At 40.1% G+C, this 17817-nt stretch overlaps 1 protein-coding gene across 1 annotated transcript; it reads right to left on the reverse strand.

Annotated features, from left to right (window-relative positions):
• Positions 1-401: 401 nt before the first annotated feature.
• Positions 402-16753, reverse strand: LOC139664705 (atrial natriuretic peptide receptor 2-like). The gene is made up of 23 exons (XM_071543638.1): positions 16748-16753; positions 16094-16184; positions 15456-15588; positions 14048-14171; positions 13260-13364; positions 11973-12075; positions 11421-11566; positions 11197-11269; positions 10392-10536; positions 9609-9695; positions 9014-9157; positions 8356-8477; positions 7903-8047; positions 7574-7622; positions 7381-7482; positions 7019-7138; positions 6559-6652; positions 5982-6069; positions 5517-5656; positions 5070-5222; positions 3709-3807; positions 2421-2512; positions 402-1625 (listed from the first exon to the last, which is right to left on the reverse strand). The coding sequence occupies exons 1-23, from the start codon at positions 16751-16753 to the stop codon at positions 1515-1517; spliced, it is 2472 nt and encodes an 823-aa protein (XP_071399739.1). The 3' UTR covers positions 402-1514.
• Between the last annotated feature and the right edge of the window lie 1064 nt (positions 16754-17817).

Raw genomic sequence — 17817 nt, forward strand, 5'->3', positions numbered from 1 at the left:
AAAAAAGTACAAGTACACATAAAATCTACTCAATTACAGTAGCTTGAGTAAATGTAATTAGTTATTTCCACCCTTGGAATCTGACTGCACCCTCAGGGCGAGGGTGGGGATGGCACCCATGGGACACTCACTTATGTGTTCCTCTCTTCCCTGGATCCCTCAGTGATAAGGAGGTTTTCCAGAGGCCAGGAATCATCCTCTGTTCAAGTGCAGTGTTTATTGCTGCTGTATGTTCAGTTATGCCAGCTAAGTTCACTTATAAGCGTATGGAGCAAGATTTAGAAAATGTAAAATCTGTCAGTTTCAATGAATAAGTGGCACTAATGCAGTGAATGTTTTTGGGTAGCAATCCCTCTCAAGATTTATTATTTTCTGCATTTGTAACCAACACATCAACACACCAACACAAAGAACAAAGTTGTAACTAATAACTTTAATTAGTAAGAATTCAATATGAGGACAAAACAACACAATAACCCAATGCACTGCACTGTGAAGCAACACCTTACAAAAACTAAACACAACTGTACATTCTTATTTTACACAAAGTAACAGGATCGGTCAGCTGAGTTGGCTACATGACATGTTTGTATCAAGGTTATTCTGTAACAAATGTTAACATGAGTGACATTAAGGGCTGCAAAATTTAGAATTGATTACAGCAATACTGGCCCCCCCAAAATGAATATATAGAGATTTTTACCTGAGGTTCACACTCAGAATCCAGTTTTATCATTATTATTATTTTTTATTTCCTTTTTTTTGCCTAAGATACAATTTACCTACAACCCTTTAAAAAGTACAAAACATAGTTTCAATTATTTTTTTTTACCATAATTTTCTAAGAGTAGGTAGTCATATTTTCAGGTGGTGAATATCTTGTTTAGGAACAAAACTCTTCAACTGATAAGACAGAAAGGAGCTTCAGATTGACTCCTGAACATGTATTCTGCTATTCAGAATACCTGACCCACAAATGAAGCTGCACATCAGAGAAAAACTAATATATTCTATGTTTGATTAAAACAGTATGACCTTAGCTTTGCCATCTTTCTCAACATTTTTTTCCACATTCTTCCTGACATGTTAAAGTGCTGCAAATAAATTATACAGGAAAAAACAAGTATCACAATTCATATTGAAATCATATCACAAAAAAAACTCATTTTTTGTATATATTGTGCAGTCCTAGTTATATTTCAAATGGTTATCAAGGGGATTTTGTTTGCCATCATCACCCCAGAGTCATGACAATGAAACTACAACAGTAAAAATTAAAGTTGTGAGAACGTCATGACTTTTATTCTACAACAGTGCAACACCTTACTGGTCACATCTTCTATTCAAATTACAATGCAAGGTGACACTTAAAGTAGCTCCTAATTGTGTCGACACATTTATTCACAATATCGATACCAACACAGATCACAGGAGACATATTAACCGCACAACACAACTCCTGAGCTCTTTTCATACAGTTATGTACATATTTTAGGTGAAACCAACATGGCTGTCTAGTTGCTAACTGGCACTGGAACGCCTCTGAATTCGATGGCTCTGAGCAGCGGATCTGTGTGATCGTCTCTCTTCGCTTCAAGCCACCATGTTGTCATCTCCCCTTTGCCCTGTTGAGTCAAGAAAAACGAGAGAAGGGGGTGAAGCATGTGCTCCTCTCTGAATTTTAAATGAGGGCCAAAGCAGCTGAGGCCAGCCCTAATTAAGACATAAGAGTCTTTCAGGCTTGAAGCCCCGTCCCTTGGGTTGAAGTACCCCCCCCCCCCCCCATAACCACCCTAGCACCACCCAAATAGAGGTCTTAGGTTACCATGTGAATACAAAGGCACAGGACTAGACAGAGTGAATATCGGACACACCCAGCCAGTATTCCCTTGAAAACTCTTGAGTGAGGATTGAATTTCCTGAGATCTTTTCAAATCTCAGCTTCATAAATCCTGTGCCTTTATGAGTCAGTTTCGAAAGGGATCAGTGGCTTTCACATGTCACAGCTTTGAACCTAACAGACTTTTAAATGTTCCCTTCCCACCGAAAGAGTATTTATCGATAACTAGAGGTAATAGAAAAAATAGCATATACAGCAAAGCTACTCAGTCTAATTGGGTTTGATTCAAGAGATTTTGCAGATATATATCAACTCTGTGCAGTGAGATGTGCATTCACCCACAATAAAAGGTTCAATTTCTATGGCAACCACCATGACCTCGTCCAGGAATGTCCTGCACATAGCTCTCTCTCCAGTGTTTAGTGTTAGGGAGCGTGGTTTTCCCGTGAGAATATAGATTAAAACAGAGAGAAGCTTAATTTCCATTTGCTCCGTTGATAGTTGTGGGTGTGATTTCTCCCCCCCAGCAAACATGACCCTCCAATTGCCACAGCTACACACACTTGGCTGGTAATCTTACCTTCACATTAAGTGAGCCTCTGCAAGTCAGAATGTATCCTCCCAGTGTGTGAAGCAGATCAGCTGTGGCTCCGCTCACCTGGATCTTCAGAGCTACAGACACAAGAATAAGAAAACAAACACAGTATGTGACTTAAATGCAATATGGAACAATGCAAATCGGCCAGTAGGCCTCTTATACAGTACGTAGCATACATATAGAAGCCTTTAGTTGACACTTTTATCCATAGTGATCTAGTTTTAGTGTAAACAGTATGCACAACATGTACAGCACATTTTTGACAATATTAATTCCTCTATTTTTAATACTTTTAAAAATTAAATTTATTTGTATGGCACTTTGCAAAACAGAGCAACAAAGTGCTGTACAGACAATCAAATGCTAATAAATAAAGGCCAACATGATAAAATAATAAAAATGCCAGAGCTGAATTAAAAACAGTTTGGCAAAAATTGCAATGATATAAAAGCCTCTCTGTAAAAATGTGTTTTATGAAGTGATTTAGAAGATGACACCAGCTCTTGAGGCTTGGAGAAGCATTTGGCCATGGCAAACGTCTGATGATCGATCTTTATCTTGGATATCTTTTGGCCGGACCTATGTTTTTTCACTGTTGAGCCTACAATTTGCCTTTCTCTCCAGAGTCACACTGTCTGTCTCCATTGTCCCCCTCGCTGGATGCAGAAGATTAGGTGCTTAGTGAACTGAATGTCTGTCCTGCATGATGTAACTCCACAGCAGGGCGCCGGTGAGCAAATACAGAGAAAATCCTGCTTGGCACAAAGGCTAATTCTGTCCTCCGCTCACAGCCATTTATAACATGAACTGACCTGTAGGCAGAATCTAGAACCACAGCAGGACCGCATGAACGCTGAATATGGAAGTGATGCAGCACGGTCTTATAGTTAGCTCATCAAAATTAAAAGAGCCACATGACCCTGACATTCTACTGAGACCTACAAACCTCTATTCCCTCTAATCCATTATCTATTTTGAGATGTTACTGGGTCAGGGGCACTGTATCTAATCGTTTTTGGGGTTTTTTTATTATTTATTTAGCCTTTATTTTTATTGGGGGAAAGGGGAGGGGATATAATAAAAAACATAAAAAGACATACAAGCATTCAACATTAAGGGACATAACAGACAGACAACATTAAACAACAAACAGAGAGAGAGAGAGAGAGAGAGGGTGGCAAGCAGAATGCAACACAGTACAAAATGCTAATAAAACAACACAAAACATATCAGAATAGACACAGGTAGGAGAGAATAAAAGCATCATTACCTTCACTTGTTGACTCCATGCGTGACGCTGTGTTGACAGTGTCTCCAAACAGGCAGTAGCGTGGCATTTTGGTGCCGACAACACCGGCCACAACAGGTCCTGTCCACATAAACAACAGGAACTGTGAGCAACACGTTCGGCTGCAAATATATCTGAAATAATCAAGAGAGTAAACACTAGAGTATTTACTTGAGGTTATTTAAAGGGGAATACCTCTCAATTTAAGAGTTCATACATACTCCTACAGTATGAGGCAGTCTAATCAATAGTTTTGAACATAAACAACTCTCTCTCCCAAAGCAGAGACCAGAGAGCTAAGACTGTAACATCATCACGATGTTGAATCCGGAAAATGGACAATGAATTGGGAAAGATGGGTGAGATAAATGTGCCCACGAGGGTTTTCTGGGGACAAAGGGGACATAATGTTGGCTGCAGAAGTGATAATATCACTACAAGATGAGCCTTATTTGGAAATAATAAATCAAGCATCCCACTAGTCCTTAAAATCAATGTCCCACTCATTATCTGTCAGTATCTGTATGACATCATGGTTTAAAGTGTATCTGGTTTCTGCCTATAGACGCCTTCTGTCAAAATTATATTGAACCCAAGTAATCTGATAGCTTTCCTTTACATTTGTGTATCTTAAAATACGTTTGCTCATTATTTGATAAACACAAGCTACTGTATATACTGTACTATGTCACAGCATCTTCACCCCTGGTAGCAAGATTCCTGATAATGAACGTCCATTTATTTTGCGATTGTTCCTACATTTAAGTATTCTGGTCAGATATTGAACAGTTTATCAAAAGGGAAATCTATAATAGCTTTTCACTTTCCAACAAACTGATAACCTTTGGCGTTGTAAATCCACTGTCAGGTCTCACCCCTCTGATGCTGCTTTATTTTAAAGTTACCTTCTCATTCTCTTAGCTAACACCTTTAGGCTACTCACAAATGTTAGATAGCCTCTGAAAAGCCGGTTTTATGCTTCTACTTATATATGTGTATATACTCTCTAACCCTAAAGCTATTAAACGCTTAGCCTTTTTTTAAAACTTGGAATGAGTCATCTGAAAGTACTTAACCCATGGCAAAATATTGCACAACACATTGCCTGTATGTTATTGTAAATTTGCTTATAATATACCTGTACCACCAATTGAATAACAGGTTTCTGTCTATAGGAGAGTTGTTCATTGATTGGATTGCCTTAGATAACAGGATTACATGTTTGAATCTGCTCTAAATTGTCTGGATTGAGTAACTGGATTGTGTGAAACTGGATTACTGAGACGTGACTGATGTGACGGGATGAAAGGATCACCCAGATGCAGATGAGCGGCCTGCAGCACCTGAGTGGATGCCGGCGCGTATCCTCAGCTGCGTGGTGGGCTTGTGTGGGATCTTAAAGGCGTGGCAGACGCTGACGAGGTCCAGGGCCATGCTGGCTATCTCCCCGGCGTGATTGATGCCGTTTTCATTCGGGACCCCAGAGACCACCATATCTGGAAGGTCAGCCGTTAGTCCACGCCAGGAGAAATGGAGGCAACAGACAGTACAGACAGAGGGAGAGATAAGTGGATAATAAAATGGCAAAACACACATTTGGAGGTAGACTATAGATAAATAAATCTGTTATTATTGTTGCCTTTTAGTTTCTGATATCCATTGCAGTTGTGTCTTTGTCTATCATCTTGTTTTTTTCTTCTTGTTTGTTTATTTTCAAACTGAGATGTTCTCATATTCCACTTGGCTTTTTTCTTTTATCACTTAAATGTACTTTTTACATCCATACTTACAAGCATCCCCTATCGTCTCGACTTTGTAGACATCGTAATTGTCGATGATGTCATCGAAGGTGGTGTAGAGCTGGTTGAGGAAGTCCACTACCTGGTGTGGAGTGCTGGCACCAGACAGCTGAGTGAAGCCAACGATGTCACTGCCAGCGGGGAGTAATATAGTGTCAGTCGTTTCTATTTTATTTGTTTTTATCTGACCTTTATTTAACCAGTTGGATCTGTTTTTAGAGAGGCTTCGCAAAGGAAGCAGCATCAAAGAGAAACATAAAAGTTGCAGGCAAATAACATTTTCATAACAACTTCATAATTTTCATAATAACATGCACAGAGGTAAAAAGATAGAACATTTGCAAGTGAAACTCTAGAAAATACAATTAGACAAAATGTCTATTTGATAAAGAAAAAAAAAATCAAACTTTAGACAACTATCATGTGGTATTACACAACACTTTGATGAAGACATACCTGAAGTAGACTGTAGCATTGGAGTAACTCTGAGCCTCCGCTGTTCGGCCTTGACGGAGATCATCAGCCACTGGCTTTGGTAACATACCTGGACATGGATTTCATGACTGAAATGATTTGTGCTATATTCAAATGATGAGAGAAACTGTTGTATTTTTTGTCTTTTCAGTAGCAAGTAGAAATGATGTAGGTGCAACTCTTACACCACTAGATGGCAGTGAAGAGTTTTTGTGTCCTCTAACTCATACTTACTTAAGGCTTAAATCTTTTACATGTTACACTGTAATAACTGATAACTAGACAGTCACAGCACTTCCTTCTGCAACTGCAACCATTCTGTATGTCATAATATGAAATGTACATGGATACTAAATGAATGTGTGCAGTGATTTTTATAGATTCCTGTTTATCATATGTCTTGTCTTGCACCATCTCCTTTCCTGCTTGGACCAAATGCGTCTGTGTTGTCTCTGCAAAGTCAAATTCCTATTAGTTGTACTTGGCCGATAATGTGATTCTGATTTGGATCCATCATTTAGACCCGCTCTCATCACTCCTCCTGGTTTTCCTGACTTACTGTATAATAACCGATCCGTCTTCTGTTTCTCTTGAAGCAGGTCCTGTGTTCTCTCAGCAACTATGGCCTCCAGGTGCTTACTGTACTTTTCCATCTACAGTAGGATGACAAGAAACTGTCATCCTACTGAGTAGATAGAGTCAGGGAACTCAAAATACTTGTTAAACTACTGTTCACCCCACACAAGTAGGCCAAAATAAACCATTAAAGGTATTTGCATATACCCTTTCTTGCCCCAGGTTCTTTTTCCAATTATTGTGAGATTGATTAATATCTCATGTCAACTGAATCTTGTTTTTCACAGTATACTCTGGAGATTTTTTATGTACAATGTAGATTTTGATCCATATGATTTCGCAAGACATTTGGTGTGTTTCTTGTACAATACTAGACAGATTTTGTACATATATTATGTAGCTTTAGATCCATATAATTCCACATTATTTCAGTGGGTTCTTACCAGGTTCATCATCATGTCCACTGGACTGACTTTGTGTGGGTTCATCTTGTCGAGCATCTTCTTCACCTGCTCAAACGTGGGCCTCATGGTGACGTTGTGGGACCAGCACTTCTTAATGAGCTGATGTTCCAGAGGAGAGAGCATGGTTTTACTGTCTGACTCACATGTTTGTATCATGCCTACGATATATAAATCTATGGTTGTGTGACTAAGTTTTCTACTTTTATTTGGAGTTATTCTCTGTTGGACAGCTCCCAATCGGTGCTGGTGGGTGTTGTTTTCAAATCAACAAGAGTTTAACAAATACCAACGTCACAGTTTACTCTATACAGTTAATTCCAGCAGCTGCTCGTCTGACAGACCTCACAGTAGTCTCCTCGGCTGGGACAGTCAGTATCTGCCTTCCCTGCTTTCAGCTCAGGCAGAGGGGGGCGCCACATTATATCCATCTTCATTCCCTCGGCCTGGTCCTGTCAGGGAGGATTGCCAGTTACAAAGCAAACATCAAAGGGAATCCAAAGGTTGTAATCTATGGAGCGGGCTCGTCATACTCACTGAAATGAGGTCAGAGCGGGTTGCAATCTCAACTAGGATCATGGAGTAACTGGGGAGAGGAAGGCAAAGTAGAGATTCATTACATTTTCCAGTGCTTTCTAGCGCTGGAGATTCAGTTTGCATGGAAATAGATTGATGCATAGGCTAAGTTGCGGAAACTGCTTGGCTGGGGGCGACATGAGCGAAAGAGTGAACGAGAAAGCCTGAACACCATATCTCCACTGCCACTTCTTCAATTAAACAATATTTCAACTCTATAATGCTGTTCATGTGGTCCAAATATCAGGATCCAAAACATAAAATGAGCTGCTTATTCCACTCAAACACACCTGTAGACGTCTGCAGCTGGTGTGATGTTGGAGCTGCTTCCCAGCAGCACCTCTGGAGCGCAGTATACTCGGTTTATATCCCCGCAGTGGAAACCGTTACTGACGCCCTCAAAGTCCTCCTTCCTGTAGGCGGTGAGCCCGTAGTCTGGAGCCAAACACACAGGCAGGTAACAGAGCAGTGATTCACAATATTGTTGTTGCACTTTGCCTCGATGTTGACAGTATTGAGCATTGTCTTGCATGGTTATTTGTCATGTATGTGTCATTTGCTGAAATTTGAATTGAATTTTCCCTTATAAAGATAGGGACAATTAAGATTTGACTTGACTTACCCAAGACCTACTGGCCGTTACCCCACAAATTACAAAGAGACAAGGATCTATGACTAATCACAGACAAGAATCTGTGATTGCACAATGTCTGCGTGCGCTGTATGACGACTGTATTTGTTACCTGAGATTTTGCAGACCCAGCGATCATCGATGACACAGTTCCTGGAGTGAAGTCTCCCATGAAACATCTTGTGCTGGTGCAGGTAGGCCATCCCACGGGCGACGTCAGTGGCAAAGGACAGCCTGGGGGCAAGGATGAGTCAAAATCACAGTCTAGAAAGAAGTTCTTGCTTTTTGATTCTGAGGGACTGACACCAAACCCTGATGTTTACCAATGACGTTTTAAACTGCAAATGTCTATGTTTGGCCAGTCATCCACAGGAATAAGAAAAATACACTACCAAAAAACAAAATGGGCTCAGCAACTCAAGACACATCATAGCTGTTTTTTTTTAACAGCGTTTAAGTGTTTTAAATTGTTCCTTTAACCTCTCAGCTGCTCTAATTGAGCTGCTCAGTGGCCTGAACTGACCATTTGGTTCTACTGTTTGGCTTCCAGCTGTGAATATGTGTAACTGTATGAATGTGAGAAGCAGGGCATTGCTGAAATGGGTAAATAAAGGCCAAACTAATAATAATAATAACAGGCCTAGTACTACTTCTACTACTAATAAAAACATAATAATATTAACAATAATAATAGCACTCTGTCTAAGAATATCAGCTAAATGCCTCAAATGTAAATGTAAAAAATGCAGTTGTGTGACTGGTTGTCTCACCTGAACCCCCAGTTGATGGGGATTTCCTCGTTCAGCAGGACGTCCGACAGGCTTCCTTTGGGGCAATACTCTGTGATGATGCTGACGTACGGGACCTCGATGGAGCCGCCAATGAACTTGGATAGATTGGGGTGATCCAGTTCCCTATAGTCAATATGAAACATTAGACAAATGAGCTCATTTATACTGCAGGGGTCTTTATTTCATTTTGGAGGACAGACGTGCAACACTGTCTTTAATTTTTTTTTAATCTTTGTATTTCCGAGATAGTTTTATACAAACTTAAGTGACAAATTTAAATTCTGCTTATATTTACTATAAACTGCAAGCAATAATCATTAAGGTCAGTCCAAGTCAATTCAAATTCAAGTCACTTCACCTCTTGGTAGACTATAAAAACCAGGCAGTGTACACACATCTAAAAACTTCACTAGGTGCTTAATAGGAAAGGTGGGAGAATGCAAAAGGAATGGCATTGGAAGCTGCTGTGTTTGAAATATTAGCTTCCACCACAGGAAATATAAGTGTTTCCTTGTGGATTATTCTGGTTTGAGACTGGAGCGTTACAGTGTTCATGTGGTGTCGCTCTCCTCACCTCACTTCTTTCACCTCCTTCCGGATGGTTTTAGAGAGGGTGAAATTTTTCTTCTGGATGTTTTTCACTGCCACCGTTCTCCCATCACTAGAAGATAATAAACATCATCCAGTGAAAACTTCATCTCTAAAACACTATACATCCATTTGGGAAAAAAAATTGTTTGCTAAATTCATCATCAAATATTCCTAAAGTACAGAGGATCCAGTCTGTAAAAATGTTATCATTTTGTCAACCACAGACTAAAATGACCTACTATCCTTTTTAAAGGACCATAATTTGTTTTAATTTTGTGCTATAATTTTGAGTATATCTCACTTTTTATGTTATGTAACGGACTGAAATTGTGATCTGGGGCCTCAGTAAAAGATTCTCATGAAACTATTGTGTCAAATTTTGTCCTTACCAACAAATCCAAATCCACTTTGGGATTTAAGAAAAATGTATCTTGATGCTAAATAATCAGTGGGTTACATTGTTTTTCTACAATTTTCTGTGCTACATGAAAAACTTCCCTTCATAATATCCTACAATAGAAACAAGGATGAATTTAAAGAATATTTTTTAGAAGTGAGACCCATGTTGTGAATCTTTACACTGCTATTGATTGTCTGTTACTGATTCATAAGATGTCTATATAAACAAATATGTCTCACTAGTAGGATGAATGACGTCAAAAAACATTTTTAGAAACGAGTCCCTGAACATGTCATCTTTATACCCCTTTTAATTGTGTGTTACTTATTCATGAGCTTCCTCTAAACGAATGATGAAAGGTCTCACTAGATGCCTGGCTGGATGAAGCCCTGTTTGAAGGAGGTGTTGACCACAGTGCAAACCGTCACATCAGTGGTGCGACTCAGGCTGGAGGTGCTCTTCAACGGCTGCAGGCTGGTGGTGCTACAGAAGCCCATGTAGCACACTTTACCTGCGGAGCACACACATTTGAGTTTATTATATGAGCTTATATCACAGATGGGGTTGATTTACTCCCAATTCAAGAGCAAAATGGAAAAAGTGTCTTTATTAGAGAGCACAGAGAGGGTAAAACAGCAAGGCGTTTAATCAATAATTGTCCATACATTCGTGATTAGGATGAAATCCATTAGTAGCCTACTGTTTTATTCTCTCTGTGCCTTCAAAATAAAGGCATTTTATATATATGTACAACTAACAGTTGTACCTGGACCTTGATTTCTGTACTTTCATATACTAGAAGTACAATTTTTTGAATTCTGTTCATGAATACACAGTAGTTTTCTTCCAACTTACAAGCACCTGTAGAGTTTGATACGCTGACCCACTGCTAGTGTAATTGTTTCATTTGAATTTTTACACTCAAATAAAATAAATTGAAACTGGAATTCACATAATAATGATAGACCCTTTCTTGTCAATAATTTTACTCTAAGAATATTTTTTAATAGCCACTTCTTGGATTGAATGAGGTGAAATTAAAGCGACCCGACCCTGAAGTATACTGAATACTTAAGTCTTGAGGTTTCAGATGATCGGATGGCAGATTTTTCTATGGACAAAATGGCTGTAAACAGTCCGTATTTATTGGCAGGTTCCATGTCCATTTTACCAAACATGATGTTCTTGTAGTTGATGATCCAGCTTTCATCCCAAAACATCTTCTGTTTCTGGTACTGAAACCACTGCAGGGAAGAAAAACATCAGTGTCAAACATGTGTGTATGTATGTGTGTGTGTGTGTGTGTGTGTGTGTGTGTGTGTGTGTGTGTGTGTGTGTGTGTGTGTGTGTGTGTGTGTGTGTGTGTGTGTGTGTGTGTGTGTTGTGGACACCCACCACCATGGTTAAGATGAAGCCGCTGCAGAAGAGGGCGACCGGCAGCCCGATGGCCACCTTGATAGTGATGGACATTGGGCAGATGCCACAGTCTGCAGGACAGTTGAGACAGTTCTCCTCCAGCTCGCACACATCATCCCCACACACTGAGACACATTCACACATACACATACAGTTTATACCTCCATCCATTGAATTAAACCATAACATACATGTTAGAGGTTCAGCATGCTTTAAGGACATTTAAGGATGCAAAAACCACGTGTCCCGCAGCCTGGGTACCAGTTACAGCAGACACTTGCTAGTTGTTTAGCCTTACTTACCAGCAAGTTTGTGAACACACACACACACACACACACAATTTAATTTCCTCTAACTCAGTTGAAAGCATAGCAATTGTTTTGAAATGATACAAGTCTGAAAAGTCTGCTTTATATAATTCGGTGTTGCAAAACACACACAGATACACCCGTTTTGTACAATTGTGGGTACAAATTCCTAAGTTTTCTTCTGCGTCACAGCAGATGGATACTTTACGAGTGTTAGACTGACCTTGGGCGCTGACAACAAGCACGTTGGACTCCAGCGCTGCGTGCATCTGGCCGATTTTGATATGGGCGATGACCGAGGTGAGTCCCACATGGACCAGCACCACCTGAAGGAAACGACAGAACGATAGAACCAAAGCTAAAAATAAACTAAAATGTCCTCGTACCAAGTTGTGTCCATGTGTACTGAGAAACTGCAAGTTGTAAATAAGTCTCTGCACCCATTTCACAGAGACAAACTCCCATCATTTACATTTGTTGTATTATTAGGGGATTAAAGAGATTCTGACTTGAAACAAGACTGGACAGATTTGTGAGTCAAGCCATGAAAGTCTGAAACAGACTCCCATTTTTTTCACTCAATAACTCCTTTGAACCATCAGGCTGCTGCTACAGAAAACCAGTTCTGCAAATCGTTTATTCCCACTGCTAATATCACTCCGAAAGACACAGAACAAACAAACCTGGAGTGATTCATGACACTATTGTATTATGCATGCATTACTTTGATTATGTTTCTATTATTTTAAATCTTCTGCTGCCATCGAGAGCAACAGGCGCTCTGGCCGTCCCATGGAAACAAGCAGAGCTATAACTTTATGTGACACATGAGGACTGTTTGTTCCTTTATGTCTGTTTTTTTGGAGCAGAATATTAAATGATTTTCTGTCAGATTTGAACCAACGCACAATGAAGCGTCAGTGGACTTTTTTTTAGTTCTAACTTTTTGAGTTATTAGACAGTGAGTAGGCCAGAAAATGTATTTTCTAGAGCACCAATGAAATGCAATTTTTTTTTGTGCTATTTTATTCATTAATTGTCCATAGTTTAGATATATTGTGATTAGATGAGCCATAAAAACAAAGCATTACTTTCTGTATTGTCTTTAGTTTATCATTTACAAGACAAATGATTACATCCTGCTGTAATATTCTATCTTGACATATCAGTGTACAAAGGATGTGTCATTTTCATCACATCCATGTGTCTAACATCTGCCAATTGATGGACACTTTTACCCAAAGTGCCATACATTACCATCAGTACATGCATGTGTGGCATTGGAGGCCCCAGTAGGAATCAAAGCCGTAAACCCTGGCGGTGTTAGTGAACCACACAGCAGCCTGTCTGGAGATTTCTGTTTCTTTTTAACAAGCTAATGCTGAATCAAATATGTGCTAGTATGAACACATGTTTTGTTGAAAAGGACCTCAAACATGTGTTGCCTCAAACTAGACACATGTTGAAAATGAGCCGTTCTTTTGAAGAGGGGATGTTTGGGTTGGCTCACCTTTGAAGTCCAGTATTTCTGGGTCATCTTGCCTGCTTTGGAAACAGTGTGAGTCACTATCTTGCCGTCGTCAGGAATCCACGGGCCGCATATTCCACCTTGTCTCTGTGAAGACAGCATTACTATCTGAAGGGTTTCATTGCAAAATGTGACTTCTGCTGCGTTTTTTCAGTGACAATTATTTGGAGCTCTGATGGGTGTGGACTCATAGAAACACTTGCATAGTGTTAATGTTAATATTTTCAGAGATAAATTAGACTAATGATTTTACTGTCTGTACTGTTTGAAAAATGTGAACTGACTTACAACATTATAGCAAATGTCACTTTATAATACTAAAACAGTATAATATAATAATAGTATAATATTTCTATAAATTTGAAGTATTTTATAGTGACTTTAAGGTAATTTTTTCCCCAAAGTGGATAGATAGTGTTTTGGAAATCTTGGAATCTTCATTCATTCACAAATTCATACATTTTGAAGTCTTCATTCATTCACCAAAGTTGCCGTTTCCACCAAGTTTTCAAGTCATATTGCCAAGGGAAAACTTCTGAGAAAATGAACCTCAAACATGACAATAATTTACACTCTGTCCTGTACATTTGCGTGGAAAGACCAAGTGGAGAGGCCAAATTTGGTAAAATGGTTATAGTTTGCATCCGCTCTCGAGGGAAATGATGGAGATGTTTGAATGCAGTAAAGACATGCAAGTTTCACTGAGGGAGAGAGTTGAAAATCAAACCAGAAAACAACAGATCATGTCCAGTACTGTGGTTGGTACTGACCATGAGGGCGAGCGGACAGGAGTGGATGTTGGCATGGTAAACACAGCAGTTAATTTCATTGGCGTTGTTCCAGTTGGCCGGACACTCGTGGTCATGACAGAATCTTTTGGCCTCTGACGCGTCACTGGAGGGAAGATGGGTGGGGACAGAAATGGACAAATGAATTACTAGAACATCCAATGATGCTATTTGGCAGAGGTGGGGACTCTCGCCACATGATGTCAACTTGAGTCACAATTCCTTGACTTGACTTGGTGCATAAAGAGAATACTTGAGACTTGACTTGACTTGTGTTCTGGTGACTTGGGACTTTACTTTGATGACTTGAAAAGGTTTCTAAAGTCTTGACAAAAGATCTTGTGTTTGTGTAAATGACTTAGATTGAAATTGATTTGATTTGTTCCACCAGACGACTGAATTTAAATTCTGTTTTCTGAATTTGTATGGAATGATTGAATTTATTGAAGTTGAAACTGATTATAGAAATCAAACTCATACCAAGTTTTTATCCTATTAAAACCATATTGTATTGAAAAGTCCTAGATATTTAGCTTATTTAAGATATTAAATTGATACTGGACTCTTTATTTGTTCTGACTTGACTTGGTGTTCTATATTTAGACTTGAGACTTGACATTAATAAAATGGACTTAACTTGGACTCGACTTGGTGTTCCACATTTAGACTTGGGACTTGACTTGAGACTTGTGCCTCAAGACTTGAGACTGACTTGGGACTTGAGCAAAGTGGACTTGGTCACACCTCTGCTATTTGCTATGAAATCTCACACAAAATCTTAAAGATCAGCTTGTCTTGTGCTTAACTCAGGTGCATTTTTTATTATAACACCCTAAGAGTCCGTCTGTCATATCATAACTTAAACTGAAAATGAAAACTAGTTTCAGTCTATCATACAATAACCATCTGCAGTTACACAATAGAAGCTCTCATAGACTGTGATCAACTATTGGTAAAAGCTTGTTCCTGAACATAGTTCTTCCTAGTGTTGTGGTGGTGATCCAGTGTGCCAATACATACTTCTGCGTGTTTGTGTGTGTGTGTGTGTGTGTGTGTGTGTGTGTGTGTGTGTGTATGTGGTTTGATCTTGATCTTTTTTCTTCCATGTCTCGGAGTATAGCTGGTGATAAATTGTGTCATTGTACTGTCAAGCCCTTGGACATTATTTATTTTTGCTTTTCCCAGCTTCCTCCTTCCAAATAATCCATAAATCAAATCAGATGAACACATGAACACGTGAGTGCGTTTGTGTGTGTGTGTGTGTGTGTGTGTGTGTGTATCCCTGTCGGTGTGTGTGTGTCTGTGTGTGTGTGTGTGTGTGTGTGTGTGTGTGTGTGTGAGCATGGCAGAGGGTCAGGATTCCAGACGTGTGCTAATGCAACACACTCACCTGAACTGGAAGATCTTGTTCCTGACTGCGTACTCGTAGAAGGAATCTGAAGCTGTCACGGTGTAGGTGACATTGAACTCCTCCCCGTCGGTTACTTTCTCCGGCGGACGCTGCACCCAGGCCATCTCCAGACCTGCAGGAACACACACACACGCACACACACACACAATGCATCTGAAACGCACTTGCAAAACAGACACGTAGATGCATATACACAAAGGGGTGTGTACACAGAAAAACACTAAAGTATGACTCATCCCTGCAGGCACATGCAGGCATAAAGGGATGTCATGTGCTGTATTTGCAAAGACAGACAGGCATGCACGCACTTTCGGTTGCCGGTTCAATTCCCGCAGCAGCCGGCGTGTGTATCCAATGTCAGCCGCGCATTCTGCTGGAGTGTCCTTGAGCAAGACACCGAGCCCCCAAACTGCTAACTCTGTGACTCACCCTGGATAAGTGCCTAAAAAGCTGTCTCCTTCCTCTTTATCCAGAACAATAAATCCATCCACTTCTATGGAAAATCATCAAATAACCACTGAAAACAATCAGCTCACTAATAAAACAAACCAGTGGAACAATTCAACAAATAAAGACCCAGACAGACAGACAGACAGACAGGTGTAAAAAAGACTCACCTCCACAGCTGATCATGTTGTAATCATTTGGACTGTTGATTGGCCAGCAGTCGTACTCGGTGTTGTCCAGGTCATGCCAGCAGTTCACTCCCTGCAGGCGAGACAGAAAGCTATTTTATGTAAAGGGATTTAATTGCTCTAATCCATTAAGTGTTTTTGTTTTGTATACACACATAAATTTGAAAATGCACCCAAGTGTAATGTGTGTATAGTGGTTTATCAGTGGCTGTACGAGTATGTAAATGAAATGTAAATGTAAATGCTCAAGCTTGTGAGCCCAAATCACAACAAGACCAGTGACCAATAAAAACCAAACAGCAACCAGTGTCATCATCGCTACCAAAACCAAAACGATGAATCAATGATTTGATAACATAATTGCCTCCAAATCGTAAATCTATCTTTGAATCAGGAAAGAAAACAAATCTTTGAATATCTTCCAGTCTTTGCAATCAGCCCCACAAATCCTGTGGCAAGTAACCAAGCACACTGAAACAACACAAGCCATGCCTGCAGCAGCAAGTGTTTCTGACAAGACAACAAAAGCAAAGGGGGGTTCCTCGGCAATACAGGAAAACGTGAATATTACAGGCAGTTTCTACACTTGTTTTTACTCCTTTCTCTGTGCAATATTCTCCTATGAAAGTGCCCTACCTCCATGCCAGCTCATGGTGCGCTGCAGTTATAGGTTCACCTTAAACACCCGTGGCTCTCTGTCCACTTTGGTTTTTACCTCCATTACTGCTGTAGCTGTAAATCCTCCCAGTGCCATCAACTTACCAGCAGGAAACACAGAGAGAGGGATGCCGCTGTCCATAGAGCCATGAGGACCGCTGCTGTGGCCGGAGGAGTTCTGAACCGACTGACCGTGTTACAGACTGAATGACCAAATGTGTGTGTGCGTGTATGTGTGTGTCTGTGTATGTGTGTGTGTGTGTGTGTATGTGTGTGTGTCTGTGTATGTGTGTGTGTGTGTGTGTGTGTGTGTGTGTGCGCACGGGCAGTCACACTGCTCTTTATTTTAAGTTGAGATAACAAAGCTAACCCCTCCCCAATTGTGTATGTTTATGTCTTTTTTGGAGTGTGAGTTTGTGCAAACATGCATGCACCACGTCCTCTATTCCTGAAGGACCCCCCCCACACACACACACACACACATACACACACACACACACACACACACACACACACAGACAAACACACACACACCCCACCCTTAATTGTCCAATCAGCAGAAGAGGCTCTCCAATCAGTGTTTGAGCATGGGCTCTTTTGCAAGGTGCTTCGACTCACCTTCGTCACCCTATAGGTCAGTGTCACCAATCTGACCCTGAACTGTACACACCATGCACAACACAGCTACAGATCCTCCAATGGATCCCATTCTACGTTCTAAGTTTTATCTATCAAGTGACATTGAAATTTAGCATGATGGTGCAACCATCTGGTCCTAATATCATGTGTATGTACTGTGAAACTCCATGGCAACATGTACCAAGTACATTTATTGTAAATGTTGATTCTTAAACCAGTGGTAATCCTATAGGTTGTGTGATCATGGGTCCTGAAACATTACAGGAGAAAACATAGGACGTGGAAATTTTATTTTAAGCATGTATCATTGACTTGTTGTTGTCGCACTTGCAGCTGAAAACAAATCTATGAATAAAACAATCCCGCACACCTCCCATCTCCGCCTCCGTCTGCCTGTGCTGAGATTAACA

This window comes from Centroberyx affinis, unplaced genomic scaffold, assembly GCF_046629955.1.
Source record: "Centroberyx affinis isolate AG114_WGS23_722 - 3 ecotype Tasmania unplaced genomic scaffold, CSIRO-AGI_Caff_v1 ptg004359l_1, whole genome shotgun sequence".
NCBI classification, from domain to species: domain Eukaryota; kingdom Metazoa; phylum Chordata; class Actinopteri; order Beryciformes; family Berycidae; genus Centroberyx; species Centroberyx affinis.